The sequence below is a fragment of the Cyprinus carpio genome, chromosome A20 (assembly GCF_018340385.1).
Source record: "Cyprinus carpio isolate SPL01 chromosome A20, ASM1834038v1, whole genome shotgun sequence".
NCBI lineage: Eukaryota > Metazoa > Chordata > Actinopteri > Cypriniformes > Cyprinidae > Cyprinus > Cyprinus carpio.
This window is the reverse complement of record NC_056591.1, coordinates 12,536,258-12,558,380: the sequence shown is the minus strand read 5'-3', so window position 1 is coordinate 12,558,380 and position 22,123 is coordinate 12,536,258. Positions and strand designations below refer to the sequence as shown.

Below are 22,123 nucleotides of genomic sequence, written 5' to 3'. Positions count from 1 at the left end.
AAATAGAAAAGTTCCTTTAAACTGATCAAAAATACACTAAAACAAGAATACTGTGAAATATTATTAGAAACAAATCCAGAATTTGTAAACCTTTTTCGAAACAAAAATCCTACCCTTCCCCAAACTGAATGGTAGTATGTATAGATGTGTGTGTTTGTATAAATATAGTATATATTTTATATACATACACACAGTCCACAATCGGAACACAAGACAGTAATACAAGTCTCCTTGAAGAATGACTTTATTGATCATTGAACCAAAGGTACCAACAGATACAATATACTGCACAAGCCAAAGCATGAGATGCCAGAGCACGCACCTTACCCCACAATGATACCTAGACACACACACACCCATACACATTCACACAGAAAGCCTTTCACACACCACTCTGTCCTTTTTTCTCCAAAGTAAACATAAAAGTCAGCAAGGCCGCCAAAATCTCATGTTATAATTATAAGCACTATAAGTTATCATCCATTTTTAAAATAGATTATTAACATTGCTTTTCTTTTTTCGGTTGCTATTCTTTTTTTAAACTCACTGTAGTTTATTTTCATATGTGACAGCATTTGAAATGTACCAACATAGAACTACTTGGCAAATGTGTCTCCATGCCAGTGGATGGAGAGAACGAACCACTGTCAGAATGAACAAAACAAAGCCGAAATCTGAAAGCCGTAGAAACAGAGAGAAAAATAAACCAAAAGTAATATTAGTCAACTAGTACAAGTGCTTGAATCTTTTTCATTATTTTTTCAGACATCGACGTTTATAGTAAAAATGTGCGTCCACTTCGATGCGTTTTCTAACATGTAAAACTAATGGAATTGGCAATGTGTGTCCCCCACCAAACCCTACACATCCCAGTATCTCTTTCACCTCTCGTTTGAAGAAAACCCCTCTTATGTGCAGCATCTCAACGTCCTCTACAAACAACATTAGAGTCACACAATCTGACTACATATAGCACAGTGCCCATAATGTTTATATATCTATTTCCAACTCATTTTTTGGCTGTTACGCGTCCTGAAATTGTGTTTTTAGACCCTCCCAAGTCCTTTAATACAGATTACAATCTCCACCTTCCATTTATAATGACACCGTGTTCCTCTCATGCACAAATATCATCTTTATGCCTTGCCAAATTAACAAAATGGCAATTGTGGAAAGCGCCTCATGGTTTCAGAGTGTGATAAACGTGCTTCTTGGTGGGCAGAGTCAAGTCGTTCGCTCCGCCTTTAAGTTTAGAGTCTGCGCTCCTAGTACCTGAATGAGGTCCATGTGTCATTTCCTGCTCCCGGGGGGCAGTCTGTATCATAAGCCCCGCCTTTCAAGGATGTCTCGGATTCTAAAATCCACCATTTTATTTGTCATTATAAGGTCTGTGGTGTAAGCTCCACCCCCTAGTACAGGGTCAATGTGATAAGCCCCTCCCTCATGCAGAGTAGTCCTAAAGCAGGCTGCCGGGCCAAGAAACGATGGTGAGAGTGATCCGACCCCTCAGCTCCTTGAGCAGGCGGACCAGAGCCGTGTGTGTCATTCCCCAAGTGCTCTTCCCGTTCACCTCCAGCAGGATGTCTCCACAACTAATTTGAAAAAAAGAAAAAGGGATGAAGTTTTAGTATGTTAGGAAGTTTATTAATAGGTGTTCTACAAAAAAGCATGGTTTCCGACAATAGTAGACATATACATATTCAAGTGTCTGTACCGTATCCTGCCATCGTTGTAGGCCGGTGTGCCCTCTACGATAGAGCGGATGAAGAAAGACTGGTTACAGTTGATTTCTTCTTGTCCACCCACAATACTGAAACCCAGACTGCCAGATGTGCTCCTGCGGAGGACAATGTCTTTACAGCAGTATAGATGTCTGGAATGGACAGAAAATTCAAGGTTAATTTTATTGTCATTTAGCAGACATTCATAAATCAACAAATTATTCACCAAGGACACTTAAAGGGATAGTTCACCTAGACATCTTTTTGGAATGGTAACTGATTGAAAGTGACTGACTGTTATTGTCATGTTCTATTGAAATAAAATGAGGGTAAATAATATAATTTCTGGTAACATTTTACATTAAGGTGTAATTCGTTAACATTAGCTAAAGAATTAGGTGCTACTGTATGGACAATACTTTTACATCATTTAATAATCTTGGTTAATGTTAATTTCTGCATATACAGTATTAATATATTTCAAACATTTCAAGTTGTATAAATTAGCTAATAATATATTTTTTATAATTATTATAAAAAAGAAAAGGGACAGTGATAGTTAATTTCTGATATACAGTATAAATACATTTTAAACTGGGCTGTTGTTGTTATTATTATTATTATTAGGTATTTTGATTATTGTTAATTTCTGCAAATATATACATACATTTTATTAAATTCCATATACAGTATAGGAATACATTTTGTTTAAATTATATTGTATAAAATATGATTGTATAAAATATTATTATTATTATTATTATTGTTATTTTAAAAGAAAAAAGTGGGGAGAGGAGCAGAGGAGACTGAGAAAAACCCACAAGTGGCGTGCTAACAAGAACAATGTGATTATGAGACACTGAAAGCAGGGGAGAGGAGAGAGGAGGAATGAGAGCAGCCGGGTTACCCACAGTGCTGTGTAAAGTATCATTTGCGTAGATTAATAAAATGTTGTTTATTATTACCTGATGCCTAATGCAGTAGCTAATGTTAACAAATTTAGCCTGATTTTACAGAATTATCATTTCTGGGTCAACTATCCATTTAAGGGAGTAATATAGGGGTGCATTTCAACTGGAGTGAAGAGAGAAATTCACAATAAATAAAAGATTCAAAAGGAGCTTTTGGATATCTTTGGGAAATAAGTGAGCTTCAAGTGGCAAGCAAGACTGAAAGAATCGATTTGTGCTTAAAGATTTACAGTCTCTGCAAAAATGCTACTGTTTTAGATATTAAAATATCGAAGGCCAAGATATCAACCATGTCTAACAGCTAACAGCATGAAAGCTCAGATTTAAAGTGGACTTCTGTGAAATGAGATGATGTAGAAATGGAGACCAGACAAATGTGTAAAGGAAAGAAAGATGCAGAACTAAGAAAAGTTCAGGGAATGAAAGAGAAAGCTCTATTTAAAGCCGTCACACTCTCAAGCGTCTAAACCTGTTACAGCAGAGAATGTGAGAAGGGCTCTCCTCAACCCTGTCGCTCTCTCTTTCTCTCCTACACACAACTTTCTCAGTTACTATATATATATATATATATTTGTTATATAGATATTTGTGTGACTTCCGCTCACTGTACCTGGGCAGCTGGAGCCAGGACACCCAGAAGGGCGAGTAGTCATCATTAGAGGGGGGAAGTTTGATGTCTCCAGGTGAAGAGGGCAAGAGAGCGCAGGGGGAATGCAGGGATGGCATGCAGTCCAGGGAGCTCTCATTTGGGGGTCTCATTTCTAGTACCCGCAGGACCACCGGGGATGAGGTGTTCTTCAGGTTAGCCACAGCCTCGCTCCGAGTCACACCCGTCAAGTCAACCCCATTCACGTTTAGAAGGATGTCACCTAGAAGACGGGATAGTCACATTACTGTGGGGATCATAGGACCGTAAAAGATCTGTTGTTGCATGGCAGAGTTGTGTTGATTGGAGACAATTCTTTGAGGTGAAGATATGATTTAAATGTATTTTTCCTTAATTTTTTATAAAATAATGTACATACAAGAATCCTTGTAATTGAATGTAATTGGGGTAATTTTTAATTGCATATTGTTTTATACATTTAATACAGGGTTTCTGCAGGTCCTTAAAAAGTCTTAAATTTAGTTGCATCAAATTCAAGGCCATAAAAGTCTTAAATGGTAAAAGAAATTCTTAATTGTGATTTCAAGAGGTTTTAAAATTTGGTTGTATGGAAAAGACCAGAATTGCAATATGGCTTGATGTGACCTTTAAACTTAAAAAGGTTCTGATTTCATTGATTAAATAAATAAACAAGCGATGCCTTAAATTGATCAAAAGTGAAAGGAAAGACATTCATAATGTTTCAAAATATTTTCAAATAAATGATATTCTTTTAAACTTTCCATTCATTAAATAATCCTCATGTATCACAGTTTCCACAAAAAAAGCAGAACAACAGTTTCCAACATTGATAACAGGAATGAATTACATTTTAAAATATCTTAAAATAGAAAAGCTATTTTGAATATAATGTAATGATAATTCACAGTATTAATGTTTTTCTGTGTTTTTTTGATGCAGCTGCATAAATGCAGCCTGGGTAAATGCAGATTTTAAAAACATATTTAAAAAATCTTACTGACCCCAAATTTTAGTATATACAAGATTATTTTTAATAAAATACATTGTTTATTTTTAATAAATTAAAACCCAATGTTGATAGTTATAACGCTAGAGGAAAATACATAATACCTGGTCAAGCATGAAATGCATAGCTGTGTTATGCACAAATATGCAAAGGGTTGTAGTTGTAGTTTATTACTACTGTAGCTTACCCACTTTACAGGATGCACTTTCTAAAACCTACTTTCTTCCAAATATCAGACCCTCCTAAAGGTTCTGGCTCAGTTCAAACCACTGAGCTTACCACACCTTTGTACAGCATATATAAAGACTCAAAGCTTTGATCTTGCATGTGTGTGTCTGTATTTGAAAGATACTTTAAACTAATGCCTCCATACACCAGCCTGTGCATGATCACACTTTCACATGCCTACATACATGTCACATATAAACCTGAAAAACTTCCATACGCTCAGTCGGAAGCTTATAATTGTGAGTGTGGATGACAGAGACAGATTTAGCAGTATGGCAGGTGTATGAGTGGGAGTGTGTCAATTTCTAGTGTTACATGCATGTATTTGCAGAGCTGATGACGGTCATACATATGCAGTAGCAGGTGTGTCTTTGTTTGTGTGTATACTTGCATTCAAGGAGGAAAGATCAAAGGGGCACCTTGGAAACAGGTGTGCGCGCTTTGTCAGATGTGTCTGAATAGGTTAAATACACTTTGTGAGGCTGTACCTTTGCGGATCGAGCCTTCTTTTCCCACCACTCCATTTGGGTCGACGTTGGTGACGTAGACGGGCAGGATCCCATCCCCTGCTGCTCATCCCACCTGCAACTGTCATGCCGAGAGAATCATGCGGCTCCCTTCAGCAGAGTCACTGTCTTCTCGTAACATGCAGGCTTTTGGCATGAATCCTGAAATGGAGGGACAGGAAATGAGAAAGATTAAGTCACTAAAGTTTCCTTGCAAATTGTTCGGTTTATGACATTTCTTAATCTATGATCTGGATTCACACTTTTCTGATGCCACAAATAAGAATAATGTCTGAACACATGACTGCCCAAATTGTGTGTGTGTGCTTGTGTGTTTGTAATAAATGTTGAGCTTGCAGGGACGCTGTGTTATTGCTGACAGCGGCCAGATTTTGCCTTGGATCCTTTTCAAGAACAACAAACACAGTCGCTAAGTTCTAACTTAATAAAAAGCATTATTAAAGTTCAATAAAAGGGCTGTTTATATTTAGTCTGAGCCTTCGGCTACAGAAAATCAGATCAGGAGTTAGTGTATTGGGCTTATCGCTGGAGAGACTGTGTTTGTGTGTGTGTGTGTGTGTGTGTGTGTGTGTGTTAGGCCGTGTCTAATTCAGAGGAGTGAAAAGCTTCTGACTATATGCTGCCAGAATGTTTCCACCTCTCCAAGTGTGTAAAAGAGAATTAACAAGAGTTACTGAAGGGACAAAAAGTGATTAGTGAGTGAGAGTGAGTGCAAGAGATATAATGTTAGGTTTTGGTTTGTTCTGGTCTGGTTTTATTGGGGTTTTGGGCCATTTGATCCTCATTGCTGTGTGTCAAGGTCAATAAGTCTTTTAAAATAATTTGGACTTTTCATGTCAAAGGTGAGGTTAGTTCAGGCTATAAAATGTCAATAACATTATGTTTAAAAAGTTTAAACTTTAAAAAGACTTTACAAATAGGAATTCCATCCTATCCAACTGTAATTGTGACAGCACCTTTATTTGTCATTGACACTTAAACCATCAAACCCTCACAAGCTGGTCTGAGAAGCTTTTTCTGCAAGGCAACAGAGAGAGAGAAATGACTAACAATGAATTTGCCACTTATTAGAACAAGGGAAGTTGTTAGTGCAGATATTGAGCAGCAGAAAATCCCATTTAGAAGAAGCACTGAAATCCAGCCTGCCATGGCTGTGTATCTGTTTCCTCCTGCTGGGTTTTCTTCTGTTAATAGGTTTAGAGACGGCTGCCTCAAAGAAGTGTGTGTGTGTGTGTGTGTGTGTGTGTGTGTGTGTGTGTGTGTGTGTGTGTGTGTGTGTGTGTGAGAGAGCTGGCTGATTGATTGATTCTTTGATGTAGAAGTAATAGGCTTTTGGATCTTTTTCCTCAATAAGAGAATGTTTAGTAAAGCGGTGCAGAGGGATGGGAAATAAAGAGTGTGTGCGGTTCATGCTCGTGAAACCCACCAGTAAAGTGTGCTCAATATCCACAGGCGAGTAGGGCGGTGGTCCTTCCATGTTCCAGGGCGCTTCCTGTAGGATGTCTGGAGTAGGGATGTGAGTTTGGCGGGGACACAATGAAGTGGACGCGGTCCGGTCCTCGCTCGCCCTACAGAACACACAAACAGATAGCATTAGTGTCCTGTTTTATGCAATTTTTAGGGATTAAAGGTCCGTTTGCACCAAGGACAAATAACTATAACCTTAACTATAAAGTTTTAATAATTGTTCTAATTATGTGAGAATAGGGATGTCCACACCACAATTATAATTATGACATATTAGAATGATTTTGTTGTAATCACTTTCAGATCCTTTTCCTTTTTTCCAGCTGATAAATGCTAAAAACAATGACAGCCAATCATAATCCATCTTGCTGTAAAGAGCCCAAGCATTTAAAGTTGCAGTTTATTATAAGCATGTTACAAAACTACAACATGCTTATAATATCAGAACGGTATTGTGCATTGGTGTGGACCGACATTAATATAGTTATTGTTTAAAGTAATCTTTATAGTTATTGGTTCTGATGTGAACAGGCCTTCAGAGAGTTTAATGCATGATGGTTTTAACTAGAAGTGTTAAAGTAACTAGCTTGACAGGGATATTGTATTGTAGAGAGCATTTGATTGGACAAAAATTTGTATAGCACAAGATGAGTCATCAGTATTTATATAAATAGTAAAAGAACAAGTTGAAATTCTGCTTTCTAAAGACTGCTCAGAAATTTATGAGATTAATCATGATTATATATTTTTCTATTCACAGGAGGCATAATTTTATGTTTCTTTTTTAAGTTTTCTGCATTAAGAATTACTATGATTGAGCACTGAAAAAAAATTATAGTTTTATATTTATAAATTAAAAAATTAAATATAAAATAGTTTCCTGATAATATTTTACACATTTTTATTTTTTACTGTATAAATTTATCTTATTATATGAAAATATATAGCTATCTTTATATTGTAAGAATGGGCTAAAATGCCAACACTCCAATTTTGATTTCATGGGGCCCTTTTGCACACTGGTTTAGGTTGGCTGAATGTTGGACCTAACATTAGCCATCTACTGCAAAAACCTTTCGAACTCCACAGGAGAACAAACAGAGGCCAACAACTTCCCTGAGGAGCGAGCAGTTCAAAAACTGAATTTAAAATTGAAAACAGTTTGTTCATACCCTAGAGAGTGTGTGTGTGTAATGTCTTATTACTCTCCGGACGTCTAGCAAGCCCTACAATTACCAGATGTTGTGATGACAGCCAATGCCCTACAGCTTCAGCTCAGTGTGAATGTGTGATTATAACTCAGAAGTATGTACTTATTAAAGAAACTACTAATATATATGGAGATTTGGGATCCATTCTGCCAGTCTGTGTGTATGTGTGAGCTGAAGGAGGGCCACGGGCTCTAGTTTTTCCTTCTCTGATTTATTTTTCACCCATTCTGTCATTCCATCTGAGAGCATTGCTGTTTTCTTCATTAACTCTATCTTTTTGACATCCATAGTTTTCGTTTGCTCTCAAGCGCACAACACTCACATTGAGAGCCCATGGAGTTCTTGGGAGTTCAGTGCTCTGTCGCTGCCTCTTAAATGAGTGGGTTTAGCTTGTTAACGCCCTAATTGGACTAATTGAATTAGTTTCCTGCCAGCAGTTAATCTATGTCAGAAACTCTTGCTGTGAGCGGCCATCTTGTCTCCTTCGAGAACAATCTGAACCAGACAGGAAGCAGCAAGCTGAATAAAAACATTCAGAAAGACCCATCACACTGAAATTCATATCAAAATCACACACTCACTATACTCTCTTACACACTCTTATATTGTTATGACACACCTCTTACCACCAAGATAAAATACAATCAAATAAACTGCCACAAAACTTATGTAAGCTCTACATTTTATGCAATACTGCCCAAGGAACACACTGAATTTTATTTGGAGCCATAATAGTTGGTTTTTGGGACCCAGGACTAAGTCTAATCCTGGGTTGTTTTGGGGTATTTTCCACTTAACCCTCTGGAGTCGATTAACGCGTATACGCGTTTTGGGGTATTTTCTCCTGATAACCCCCGAAAAGAACTTAAAATTACACTTTCAGTTTTGATCGTACAGATAAGTGCAATACATCAATCGAATCTGTAAAGGGTCTACTTTTTTTTTTGTATACAGACATAATAACAACAAAACTTTGTGCACTTATAAAATAAAGATAACAAACAAGGAGTGCTGTCTGCAGCCTTTGTCTGCGCTGATCTTCAAAAACAAATGCGTCATTAAAATGAACTGTAACTCAGTGAATACTCAACGAAGAGACATGAGAGAGATATCTATAGAAAGCATGACATGTCTACTTTTAAACTAAACAAGTGCTGCTGAAAACAAATATTCTGTGATAAAGTAATCCATATGAAAAACAACGCGATGTCCGTTTTTCACGTCTCCCTTCATTATCTTCTAATGCGACCACGCCCCCGCGACGAAGCGCGCTTTTTGAGATTCAAATGTTTCAACTGAAGCGCGCGGCTTTTGAATACGCCCCACACAACAGAAGACAACGCAGCGAGACTGTTCTTCAAGTTTTTATTATTTTTACTGTTTTCTGCTTCGCGATGAGAGGAAACTAAGACATAATTCACCCCAAAAAGATGTGATTTGGTTGAGGATTTGAGATTTGGATTTCCTCAGAAAAAAAGAATGAAGCACTTTATTCAGCAGAGATCATAAACAATGAGTAAGTCTCTTTGTTTTATTTATATACTTGTACTAGTTTTCACATAACGTGTAAACATTTTACTAGTCTAGACTTTTTCCAAAGACTTTTTTTCCAAACTATAATTCCTTACTAAATGTATAATCAAGTGAAATATTATGAAGTTTCAATAACAATATACACTACTATACCATTCAAAAGCTTGATGTAAATAATATAAATGTAACAATAAATGTAACTGTAACAAATGTAACAATCATTGCTGTTCTTTCAATTTATCCCCCCTAAAAAAACCTAAAAAAATTCTCAGCTCTTTTCAACATTAATAATAATAATAATAAAATAATAATAATAATAATAATGATAATAATGATGATGAAAATAATAACAATAAATGTTTTTTTGTAGAAAATAAGATTGTTAAAAGGATTTCTGAAGGATTTGTGTGACTGGAAGTAATGATGCAAAAAATTCAGTTTGAAAGTCAGCTTTGATTTTTCCTAATAAACTGTTTAACTCCACTCACAAGTGAATATTAAATTATGTTGTGGGATAATTAAATATATTCTAAATAAACTACAAACATAAAATTATATACATTTATTTTGTCCTCACATTCTTTCTTGTAACTCATCCCTCTCAGTGATACAGCTGACTGAATGGCTCATTATGCAGCTCATTATGCAGGCCTTTGTCTTCTCAGGTGTGAATTCATGATAGTTGACGCCTCCTCGCATATGACTTTTACCAACAAAAAGTGTATTTAGAAAATTTAAATCAATATATGTTTTTTCTGTAAGTGAGTAAAACAAGATGATTTTCACATAATTTAGAAAAAAAAAATTCTAGGCTACAAGCTCCAGTTCTCAAAATTCCTGGGAACCAATTTTTCTGTATGGTGTTTTATTGCCTTATTCAAGTGATTTAACATTTTTAGTCTTTTCACTAACCACGCATAACATTTTTTTTCTCAAAAACACAATCATGTACATACATGCTGCTCACATATTATTATAGCCTAGTTTGTGCTGATTACAGTGAGATTAGACTTTAGCCATTTAGATATTAAGAAACTGAAAAAAAGCACAAATGTCAGGGCATGACAAAACTTCTCCAGGCCCAAAAATACCCTTGGACTCTAAAAGTTTAATGAATGATTCGCTGAATTAGATGCCAATGGTTAGGATTAGAAGGCTTTATAAACATTCATTCTTTTAAATGCTGAAAGGGCTAAGCGATAAAAGTGCTTACTTTTTTTTTGATAAATCTCAACCACTTAATTGTTGGTTGTCTGTTGTTTTGATTTGTTTTGTTTTTTAACAGGCTTTACATAAATTAAGAAATGTTTAATATAGAGATAATGTGTGAACAAAACTTGAAATAATTTTTTTTCAGTTTGGCAAAGCATTGCCAGAAAAGCTTCATATTGATGCTGTGAGTGAACACAGCTGTGAAATTAATGGTTTAATTCAGTTTTGGAAAAAAAAATGTTGGTGAAATTGTACAGCCAAAAGTAACTAAATAATAATGCACCTCTTAGAATCTGAGAGGATGAAGAAAGACCAAAATTGATTCTCTCACTATCGCACATCTCTTTAAAGGCCATTTAAAGGAGTTTTAACTGCATTTTGGTGATGCAATTTCATTGCAATTTAAGGTTTACTGCATGAATGTCGCTATTGTCAGTTGGACTGCACATTTTGCATCTAAGCAAACAAAATCCATGTTGTCTGATGGGCTGTATTTTGCTTTTTAGCATGAAAAGGACAGCCTGCAGTTCATTTTCATTAATTTACTGTATGCGCACTTTTATCAGGGATTGACTTTGAATTGCATTTGTTTTGAATATTTACACTTTTGATTTGTGCCGTTGTCACCGTTTCGTCTGTTGGTTATGCACAAGGCTTAATACTCATCACATTACTTTTGGCCTCTCCCATAATTCCACTCACCTGAATAAGCAGCGCAGCATGCTCGGGAGCGCCATATCTCAGGTCGTGGCCATTGATGGCCAGAACGCGGTCGTCTACTCTCAGCCTCCCGTCACGGGCGGCCAGCCCTCCCTCCAGCAGGTGGAAGATAAAAATCGCCATGCTCATCAGGCCATGCGCACCAGCTTGATGCCCAGCTGTTTCATCTGGAGCCCTCTTAACAAGGACCACATGCAGGCTGTCATCCCGGATGGTGGGGGTGTGGGTGGGGAAGGCCTCGGTGGGAGAGTGATGATGGAAATGGTAACGGTGGTGCTGCTCTCGCACGTACGGTCAACCGCAGCAGTGTGCAGGGCTGCTTCAGAGACGCCAAAGCCTAACAGTGAGGCACATTACTGATGTCTATACCATTCACCTGAAGGGAGGAAAGCATGAGATTATAGAGCAAAAATCAAGAGAAATGTATGCGTTTTTGAAGCTCACACAGTAAAGAATGATTCTAGAAATGCCAGTGTCATGGGTTCAATTCGGAGGGAACTGTCGTCTGCTACTTTAAATGCTTGAGCTCTTTAAAGTAGAATGGATTCTGATTGGCTGTCAGTGTTTTTATTGTTTGCCAGTTGGAAAAAAATCATTCTGAAAGTTATTCCAATGATATAGTTCCTCCGTGCCTTTATCATTGTAGTTGTGGTGTGAACTCTGCTATTCACTTAAATGTAGAATGATTTTAAAAACTATATCATTATTATTATAATTGTTTTCCTTGGTATAAATGGACATCAAGTAATTTTGGATGAAAGTGTCTGCAAAAAAAGCATAAATGTAAATATAAGTAGAGAGAGGACAAGAAAATGATAGCAGTGAGGGAAGATGAAAGTGATTCGAAAATGTTTCCAAGCCTCATGTTTGTGCATGCATCATTAGGTTATGGCACAGATAACAATAGATACTTTCTGGATTTCTACAATTCTGTGATTTGGAAAAAGACAGAGGTGCTGCAAAATGTGTGTCTATTTAAATATTTAAATATTTTGATTAATTAGTACTCTCAGCTTTCTCATTTTTAGGGATGCACAGTGTACCGGTATCATTTTGGTTTGAGTCTGATCTGCCTTTTTTTTGTATTTACATTGGCTATTTAAGTGCTAATGCTCATTTCCTTTATGTTTACATTTGGATTGGTTTTACCATTGTCTTCCAATTAAAGTTATTATTTAAAAAAAATCAACAACACAGTTAAACAGTTTTTATACTGTACATGTTGTGATGTACAGGTTTTAGTGTTTTATTATTCATTTATTATTAATCTATTAATATGTTGGCCATTTATTGATTAGTAGCCATAACATTAAAATAATAATTTCAAAATTAAAAAGAAGGCTAATCCACAGATTTCCTCTAAAATTAAAATAAATAAATAAATCAGATTTTATCTGGCTATATGCAGAATCCTCACACAATTCCCCTCTGAACAACAGATGGTGAAGCCCATGACAACATGTGCTATCAAAACCAGGATGAATCACTCCTACTGTACAATGATGTAACCTCAGATTTAGCACACATACGCACCTTGAGGATCATATCTCCAGGTAGCAGTCTTCCATCCCGAGCGATGATGCCCTCTCTGTAGATGTCCTGAATGAGGATGCGAACCAAAGGTGTCTCATTGCCACCAACAGTGCTAATAGCCAGTGGTTCACAAGGATCTGCCCTTGTGATCTTTATACTGGTGACTTCACCATCAGGGATTAGATGATGCAGCTGAGGTAATGCAAATACTGAGAGAGAGAAAAAGAGAGCATCTGTAATCAGTGATGTCACAGGCTAACCTGTTATCTAGATATACGTGGTCTAACAAATATACACCCATAGTTCATTGCCAGCAAACTTAACAACTGTGTGCCCAACAGACAGGTGTTATGGAGATTTTTAGTCCAACATTTGTTACTTCTGTGTTTTGTTGTAACTTTCAAATCTTCATAGTTGGTTTCAGTAAGTACAGTATGCAACTATTTTTGTTACAAAAACAAAATACTAGCACACAACAATTCATATGACAATTACTTTTTATTTTCACTAATCTTTCATAAATCTGAATTCAGTTAAACTTCTCGGTTCTCACTCTGCACAGCCAAACCAATAATCTAGTTCAAACTGTTTAAACTTGCTACCACATCACTTCCTGTGGGAGCTACCATTTTGGTGTGATGTCGGAGGGGGGAATTTAGGAACAGCTGTTTTTTTTTTGTTTTTTTTTGCTGATAAATCTCTCTTTCATTAATGTTTCTTGTATTATTTGTTTGGGAAGTTTAAATCTTGTTGTGTTTTGTGTTTATACTGAATTTGAAAAACATTTGTCCGTTTATTCCAATTATGTTGGTTTGTCCTGTGGGTGGGACTTCAGCCTATAAATAGGCTTGCTACCTGAATTCACTCAGTTTTGTTTGTGGACTATTCTACACCTTCCAATAAAGCACCAACTTTTGGATTCTGCAACAATTTTTGCACAGCACATCATTCCCTTTTTTCTACTATAACTGTTTGGCCTTCCTAGACATGGTGTCAGAAGTGGGATTTTCTCACGAGTGAGTGGCATGCATGTAAAAATTACTGCCCTGCTTACATGCCACCCAGATCTAGGAGTCAGCCTGTGAAGAGCACAGGTGCAGATGAGGACCAAGGTGATGCTGGAGGTACTGCAGAGGAGCAAGTGCGGCCTACAGAGGTCCCTGCTACTGGGGGTGATGCTGCCATCACAGCGCTGGCACAGATGTTCCCAGTCATTCGTGCATAATCAAAAGGAGGGGGATGAGAGACAGGAGACAGAGGCTGCTCACCGTGAACAAAGTTACAAAGTTCTTAGTCACCAGGTCAAATAAATGCAGCTGGACAGGCAGCGGACAAGCCTTAGAGCTTCAGAAAGGGCTGCTAAGTGGGTGATAGACCACAATCCTCGAATAGCCAAGCTGGAGGACAGCAATGATATTGAACACTACCTTACCACTTTTGAAAGACTTGCAGAGGTGTAACAATGGCAAAGGGGAGACTGGACCATTCATCTTATTCCTTTATTAAGGTAAGGTAAGGCCTGAAGTGTTTTTGTGGCTATGTACCCCTCACAAACCAGAGACTATGACCGAGTGAAAGCCACAATTCTAAAAAAAAAAAAAAAATGAAATCAAGAAGAAGAAAGAAACTGGTTGAGATTACGGTCCCTTAGTACCCCTGCAGAGACCCCTACAGGACTCTACATCCATCTGAAGGACCTGTTCTGCAAATAAGTACACTATGAACAAAGTAACAAGAAGGACACTAAGGAGACACTTGGGCTGGAGCAGTACCTGTGAGTGACTTGGGTCAAAGAAAGAGATCCCACCACTGTTGCGCATGCTGTGACACTGGTTAAGGCCTACATCATTGCACGGAAGGGGCCAGGAACTATTCGATATGCTGGTATCCTGCACTATTTGAAAGGGTAAAGAAGGGGTTGGGGGTGGGTTCAAACTCTCAAAGTTGTGCCAACATCTTTACGTCCAGTCATACTAAACCCCAAACATTTACCACCATACCCAAGACAACAGTTAAGGGAGAGAGTGTTGTATGTTTTAACTGTGGTGAGCCAGGTCATACTAAGCCCAACTGCCCTCTCAAAGCGCCCAAGACAGCTCGTTTTTTTATGTACCTCATCCAGAATAGTTAAAAGCACAGCCCTATCAGGAGTCAGTCATCACTGTACTGTTAAATGGTAAACCCCTTCCAGCTTTGGTGGACACAGGTTGTTCCCATAAGCTAGTAGAAGCCCAATATATACTTAGATATTCTTGGAGTGAAGAAGACACAGTAACAGTTTGTTGTGTGCATGGGGATAGCACTGAGCTGCCTACTGCTGAGGTTTATATTGAGGTTTGTAATAAATCATATCTGATGAATGTTGGTGTTGCTACCAAGCTGCCCTAACCCTGTCCTATTAGGTACTGACTTCCCGGCCCTGGCTGACTTGGTGCAACAGACCATATGGTGTGGTGTGGTCACTAGAGCCCAAGCCATGCAGCTGGCACAGGAAGACTTTTGTGGTGGAAAACAGTCTTTTGTACAGACAGAGTAAAAAAGATGGACTGCAGCTGACTGTACCTAAGGCATACAGGAAAGAGGTATTAGAACTTGGGCATTCTATTCCCTGGGCAGATTACTTGGCTTTTATGAAGACATTAATGTGAATTGCCAAAATATTTTACTGGCCAAAGATGTACAGTGAGGTTAAGGAGTTCTGTAAATCATGTCCAGAATTCCAGCTTACTACTGGCCGTACCCCTGCATATGCACCACTCGTACCACTTTCTGTAGTTGACACACCTTTTGAGCGAATAGGTGTTGACATATTAGGGCCTGTGGAGAAGAGTCAGAGAAGGAACAGATTTATCTTGGTCATTTGTGATTATGCTATACCAGGTACCCTGAGGCATATCCATTACAACAAGTCAGAGCTAAGCGAATATCCACTGTACTTTTATGAATGTTTTCAACCAGACCCTGAAAACCATGCTGAGGAAGTATGTTTCTGACACAGGTAATGACTGGGGTAAGTGGCTGACATTCCTCCTGTTTGCATACAGGGAGGTACCTTAGGCATCTACAGGGTTCTCACCATTTAAGCTGCTATATGTCCAGCAAGTCAGAGAGCCTTTGGATGTATTGCAGGACAGATGGGAAGCCACTGATAAACCAGTCAAGAAAATCATTATCTCCTTTGTACATCTGTATCTGCAAAAGACAACAGTTCTTGCATGACAAAACCTCTTGCAGTTTCAAGCACTTCAAAAAGATTGGTACAACTGCATAACCAGATCCAGTACATGTGAGCCAGGTGAAAAGATCTTGTTGTTGTTACCATTGAGCAAGCATAAACTGTTGGCTAGGTATCAAGGCCCCTATCAAATAAAGTGGAAGTTGGGACCTGTGACTTATGAGATAGAGATCCTATCCAGGACCCCGCCCCTGCAAGTCTTCCATGTTTACATGTTAAAGAAGTAGTACACTCGTTCCACACAAACAGACCCCACATCTAAGGAAGTAACAGAAACAGCCACAGCCTTGTTTGTGAGATCTGTGGAAGGAGAGGAGGAAATGGAGGAACAGTACCTGCCTGGTCATCAGGGCAACAGTTCGCTGAGCCTCGAGCACCTGGAAGATGGATATTTACATTTAGTCATTTTGCAGAAGCTTTTATCCAAATCGACTTACAACTGGGGATACATAAAGTGATTCTCCTTAAAGAGGCAAACAGACACAGGAAGTGCTTGTAATACCAAGTTTTAGACATTGTTCAAATAAGTACAAGCTAGAAAGAGAAGGAATAAAAAAAGAGGAAGATGATTTTTTATTTTTTTATGATGAAGTCAAGTAGCTTCGAAAGAGATGAGTTTTCAGCTGTTGCTTGAAAATTGTCAGGGATTCCGCATTCCGGATAGGGGTGGGAAGATCATTCCAACAGCCAGGAATGGTAAACGAGAATGTTCTGGAAATTATTTTGTGCCTCTCTGTGATTGTATCACGAGGCGTCACTCACTATTGGATCTCAGACTTCTAGAGGGGATGTAGATTCATAGTAGTGAGTGGAAGTAGGCGGGTACTAATCCTGTGACTGTTCTATATGCAAGCATCAATGTCTTGAACTTGATGCAAGCCGCAACCAGTAGCCAGTGCAAGGAAGTAAAGAGAGGTGTAACATGGGCTCTTTTTTGGCCCGTTGAAGACCAGTCATACTGCTGCATTCTGAATCATTTGTAGAGGTTTGATTGTGCTTGATGGAAGTCCAACCAGAAGAGCATTGCAATAGTCCAGCCTAGAAATGACAAGGGTCTGGACAAGTTGTGCAGCATACTTTGTTAGAAAGGATCTGATCTTTCTGATGTTGTGCAATGCAAACCTGCAAGATCGAGCAGTCTTTTGCAATGTGGTCTTTGAAGGTCAGCTGGTCATCAAAGGTTACACCAAGATTTCTGACCGAAGTTGATGGGGAAATTGTAGATGAACCTAGCTGGATGGAGAAATCATACTGTAGAGTTGGAGTGGCAGGGAAGATAAAAAGCTCAGTCTTTGCCAGGATGAGCTGTAAGTGATATTCTTTCATCCATGCCAAGATTCCCGCCAGGCAGCCTGAGATCCGTGTGAAGCTACCATTGGGTCATCTGGTTGAAATGAGAGATAGAGCTGTGTGTCATCAGCATAGCAATAGTAGGAGAAGCCATGTGCCTGTATGATGGGACCCAGTGATGTTGTGTATGTAGAGAAGAGGGGTCCAAGTACTGATGCCTGAGGAACCCCAGTGACAAGTTGATGTGATTTAGATACCTCCCCTCCCCAAGCCACCCTGAAAGACCTACCAGTGAGATAGGATCCAAACCAGCGAAGTGGAATCCCTGTGATGCCCATTGATGAGAGGGCAGACAGGAGGATCTGATGATTGACAGTGTCAAAAGCAGCAGATAGATCCAGCAGAATAAGAACTGATGATCTGGAATCAGCTTATGCAGTCCACAGGGCTTCCATGACTGACAGTAGTGCAGTCTCAGTTGAATGACCACTCCTGAAACCTGACTAGTTAGCGTCCAGTTTGTTGTGCTGTGAGAGAAACAATGATAACTGGTTGAAAATAACTTTTTCGAGGGTTTTTGCTATAAATGAAAGGAGAGAGACAGGTCTGTAGCTATCTGAAAGTGTAGTGTTTAATGTAGGTTTTTGAGCAGTGGGGTTACCCAAGCCTGCTTGAGGACAGACGCAGAAACTTCTACTGTCTCTCCAAACACAACTCTTTATGGAGACACCTGGCAGGACAGGTGTGATTCACCATTACATCACTCTCAAGGATCCAAACCCCATTCATCAGCCAGTATACCAGGTCCCAGAGAGACTTCTGGCAGTTATGAAGGAAGAGTTGCTGCTGCATGCTTAGATGACATCATCATCTACAGTCAGACTTGGCAAGACCATCTGGATCATCTGAAGGACGTGTTAGTAAGAATTAAGAATGATGGTCTAAACATCCACCCAGACAAATGCACCATAGCTAGGACTGAGACCAAATACCTAGGATATGTGCAGGGACATGGGGCAAAATGTCCACAGGTGGGGAAAGTGGAGGCCATCAAGAATGCAGCCCGGCCGGTGACCAAGAAACAGGTGCATTCTTTTCTAGGTCTTGTTGGCTGGTACAGACAGTTCATCCCCAACTTCTCTGAATGAGCCTTCTCCTCACTGATTTAACTAAAAAGAACAAGCCAAAATAAAGTCAACTGGACTGAGAATTGTGAAAGGGCTTTTCAAGACCTAAAGGACTGCTTATGCACAGAGCCTGTTTTACAGAGTCCATACTTTGAATAGACTTTCACAGAGCAGACTGATGCTTCTGAGCATGGTATCAGGGCTGTGTTACTTCAGGAAGGTCAAGGGCAGCTACAATCGATTTCTCAAATCAGCAGGAAACTCCTTCCCTGTGAATCCAGGTATTCTACAGTTGAGAAAGAGTGCCTGGTAATTAAATGGGCATTGGACTCTTTAAGGTACTACCTGATGGGACGCAAGTTCAAACTTGAGACTGATCACAGGGCATTAGCCTGGTTGGGCCGTATGAGGGAACACAAATGCTCATATCATCAGATATTTTTTAACCATCCAACCATTTAACTTTCGTGATGTCCTATACACTTTATATGTCCCTATAAATTTGTACTGCAGATTATCTCTCTAGGACACCTCTGGTGCCTGAGGTAAGGGGGAAAAATGTCACAGACTAACCTGTTTTCTAGATAAACGTGGTCTTACAAACATACACCCATATCACTTGTACTGTTCATTGCCAGCAAACTAACATCTGTGTACCCAAAAGACAGGTATTATGGAGATTTTTGTCCAATGTTTGTTACCTCTGTATTTTGTCGTAATTTTCAAATCTTTATAGTTTGTTTCATTAAGTAAGTAACTATTTTTCTACAAAAACAAAATACAGTTCACAAAAAGTCATGTGACAATTACCTTTTATTTTCACCAATCTTGCACATATACTACCAACAGTTAAACTTCTTGGTTTTTACTACAACCAAACAAATAATCTAGTTCAAACTGTTTTTTAATGTTGCTGCCACATCACTTCCTGTGGGAGCTACCATTTTGGTGTGATGTCAGAGGGGGGAATTTGTTGATAAATCTCTCTTCTGTTAATGTTTCTTGTATTATTTGGGAAGTTTACATCTTGTTGTGTTTTGTGTTTATATTGAATTTGTTTGTAGCAAACTTTTCAGATTATTGCAATTATGTTGATTTGTTCTGTAGGTGGGGCTTCACCTATAAATTGGCTTGCTACCTGAATTCACTCAGTTCTGTCTGTGGAGAGCAGTTAAGTCTTGAGTTGTGTTGTCTTTAAGTTGAGTAGTGTTGCAAAGTTGGGTCAATTGGTTTAGCCAAATTAGCACATTGTGGCAGTTTCATTTTCCTTTTTGTACAGTTTTCATTTATATTAGTTTCATCCTCCACTGTAAATAATTCTAACCCCTTCCAATAAAGCACCAACTTTTGGATTCTGCAATTCAAGTTCTTTGCACAACACATCATTCCCTTTTTCTACTCAACTCTCACATGATCATCACTTTCTATGCTACACAAAAAGGGCATCTGTCCAGATCAAAGCAGAGCCAAACATGACTTCAAGCCGTAGAAAATCATTACATCGATACATTAGAGGAAGCAAGGGGGGGCAAAGCCTTCCCAAAATGTATTCAAGATGAATGTAATCATTTCAGTGATGGAGTTAACATTTATATCAATCATTTATCCACTAACTTGTTTACCTCTGGTATACTACATTCAAAAATCTGGGGTCAGTAAGATTTAAAAACAATAAATGAATAAATAAATAAGCAAGAAGGCATTAAAATTGATTAAAGTTACAGTAAAGACATTTGTTACAAAATGTTTATATTTAAAATAAATATAATTATTTTGAACTTTCTATTCATTAAATAATACATAAAAAATGTATCACCACAAAAATATGAAGCAGTGCAACACTGATAATAATAAGAATGTTTCTTAAGTATCAAATGAGTCTGAAGGATCATGTGACACTGGATTTTTGATCAAATAAATGCAGCTTTGGTGAGCATAAAATACTTCTTTTCAAAAAACCATTACGACCCATAATCTTACGACCCAAAAATTTTGAAACAGTAGTGTATATAGTGAAACCAATATATACATGTAGAAAATATGTATATTTATATTTTTTTCTTTCATTTTTCTTTTAAATTATTACTACATGAGGAAGAGAAAGACACTGAAGAATCACTGTTAGAGGAAGCTGACAGTAAGGCTCCACTTATCACTGAACTGACCATGTATGTTCATACTGTAAATGTGTTCATAATATGCATATACATTTGTATTTGTTCAGGGTGAAAAATTCGTACTTCACCTGTGTCTGAACAGACTGTAAACTACAGCTAGATTCGGTAACAATCTCTGTGATTTGTCTTTCCTTATCTTTATCCATCCATTCTTTCTCCATTACACACACTTTATCTTGCATCCTCCTGTTCTCCACAATCTGCAGTTTCTCACTTTCAAAGTCAATATTTTCCTCTCATCTCCTCTGATTGCTTGCAGGAGAGAGAGAGAAAGTGAAGCTTATTACTACTGCAACCAGGGTGTTACATAACAAACACAGATGCTTATCAGTATTTTCCTCACTCATTTTCAATCTCCCAAGCACTCTTTTTCTCTTTTGTTTTCGTTCAGAAAGCAACCCTCTCCCTCACCGTTCATCTGTTCCAGTCCCCCTGTCCCGACACACTGCTTCATTTCCTTTCTGTCTCCCTCTGACAAGTCTCCTCGGGCTCCATCTGCAATTATGAACAAGGACCATATGCTACTGCGGGGCTGAGCGGACCCAAACCAGACTGCCACCTTCTGACACTCCCTTTCTCCTTTTACTATACATTGATATTGGTTTAGCATGCTATTGAATGAAATCATGTTTTATGAGGTGCTATGCAATAATGCTTCATAACAGCACACAGTTACACTACACAGTTAGCAATTCTTTCATATTTATAAACATGCTAATTTTATAACACAGTGCATCTAAAAAAAAACAGTTTGGTTTGTTGTCCTTAACTGGGTTACATTCTGTCTAGCTGCTTACCCAGTTGGTAATATTCTGGTCTAGCACGATCTTCTTGCCAAGCCAAGTTGGGTGTTTAGCTGGTCAACCATCTGGATTCCAAACTTGACCAGCTGGAAAATGCCCAAATACAATACTTGCAAGACACAAACTTACCCTCAGGTGGTATGTTGGCATTTCTGAGGTTGTCTAGCTCCTCTGTGGTCTCATTGGGCCACGGCTGTCCCACTCTGGGGTTCTCCTCAGGACACTGAAGGCTCGATTCAGGCGGCGAAAAGAGCGACTACGCACTGACGTTCTGTCAAAGTTGCGATCTGTGAATGAATGTGAGAAGAAACTGAGTAAGAAAGGAGGAGAAAGAAAACGTTGCTACTAAACATGCCTGGACATGTCCCTCACACATTATGCTGTCCACTTCCAGCCAATCATAATTGAGCTGGCACACAGTAGCCAATCAAATTGTCTCTCTTTTTTGAGCATCATAATACATTGCACCTGCAGGCCAAGCGATGAACATCTGAAGTAAGCAGCACCTGCTGGTGCTGTATTGTGGACACTGCAGTAAGATTATAACTTCTTTAGGTCAGACCTGAATCAGCACAGAAAGTGCAGGACAGATTCTTCTGCATGTCTGTGTAACTTAAGTCATCAGAGATGAAAGTTTCAGACAAAAATAAAACTACATTATATAAAAGCTTTTAATGTTTCGATACTTCCAAGATTTTTAAACACTACAGGTGATCAGTGGAGAAAATATATAA

At 38.4% G+C, this 22,123-nt stretch overlaps 1 protein-coding gene across 1 annotated transcript in view; it reads right to left on the bottom strand.

The window, feature by feature from the left end:
- Positions 1 to 791: 791 nt before the first annotated feature.
- The window catches only part of LOC109112717 (E3 ubiquitin-protein ligase LNX), a 43,974-nt gene continuing 22,642 nt past the window's right edge, over positions 792 to 22,123 (bottom strand). Inside the window, 13 exon segments of the mRNA XM_042777653.1 lie at positions 792 to 1,592; positions 1,715 to 1,873; positions 3,303 to 3,561; positions 5,043 to 5,109; positions 5,111 to 5,170; positions 5,172 to 5,222; positions 6,508 to 6,609; positions 6,611 to 6,643; positions 11,207 to 11,512; positions 11,514 to 11,600; positions 12,758 to 12,966; positions 21,519 to 21,594; positions 21,597 to 21,676. Of these exon segments, the coding sequence (XP_042633587.1) occupies positions 1,457 to 1,592; positions 1,715 to 1,873; positions 3,303 to 3,561; positions 5,043 to 5,109; positions 5,111 to 5,170; positions 5,172 to 5,222; positions 6,508 to 6,609; positions 6,611 to 6,643; positions 11,207 to 11,512; positions 11,514 to 11,600; positions 12,758 to 12,966; positions 21,519 to 21,594; positions 21,597 to 21,676 (1,625 nt within the window). The 3' untranslated portion in view covers positions 792 to 1,456.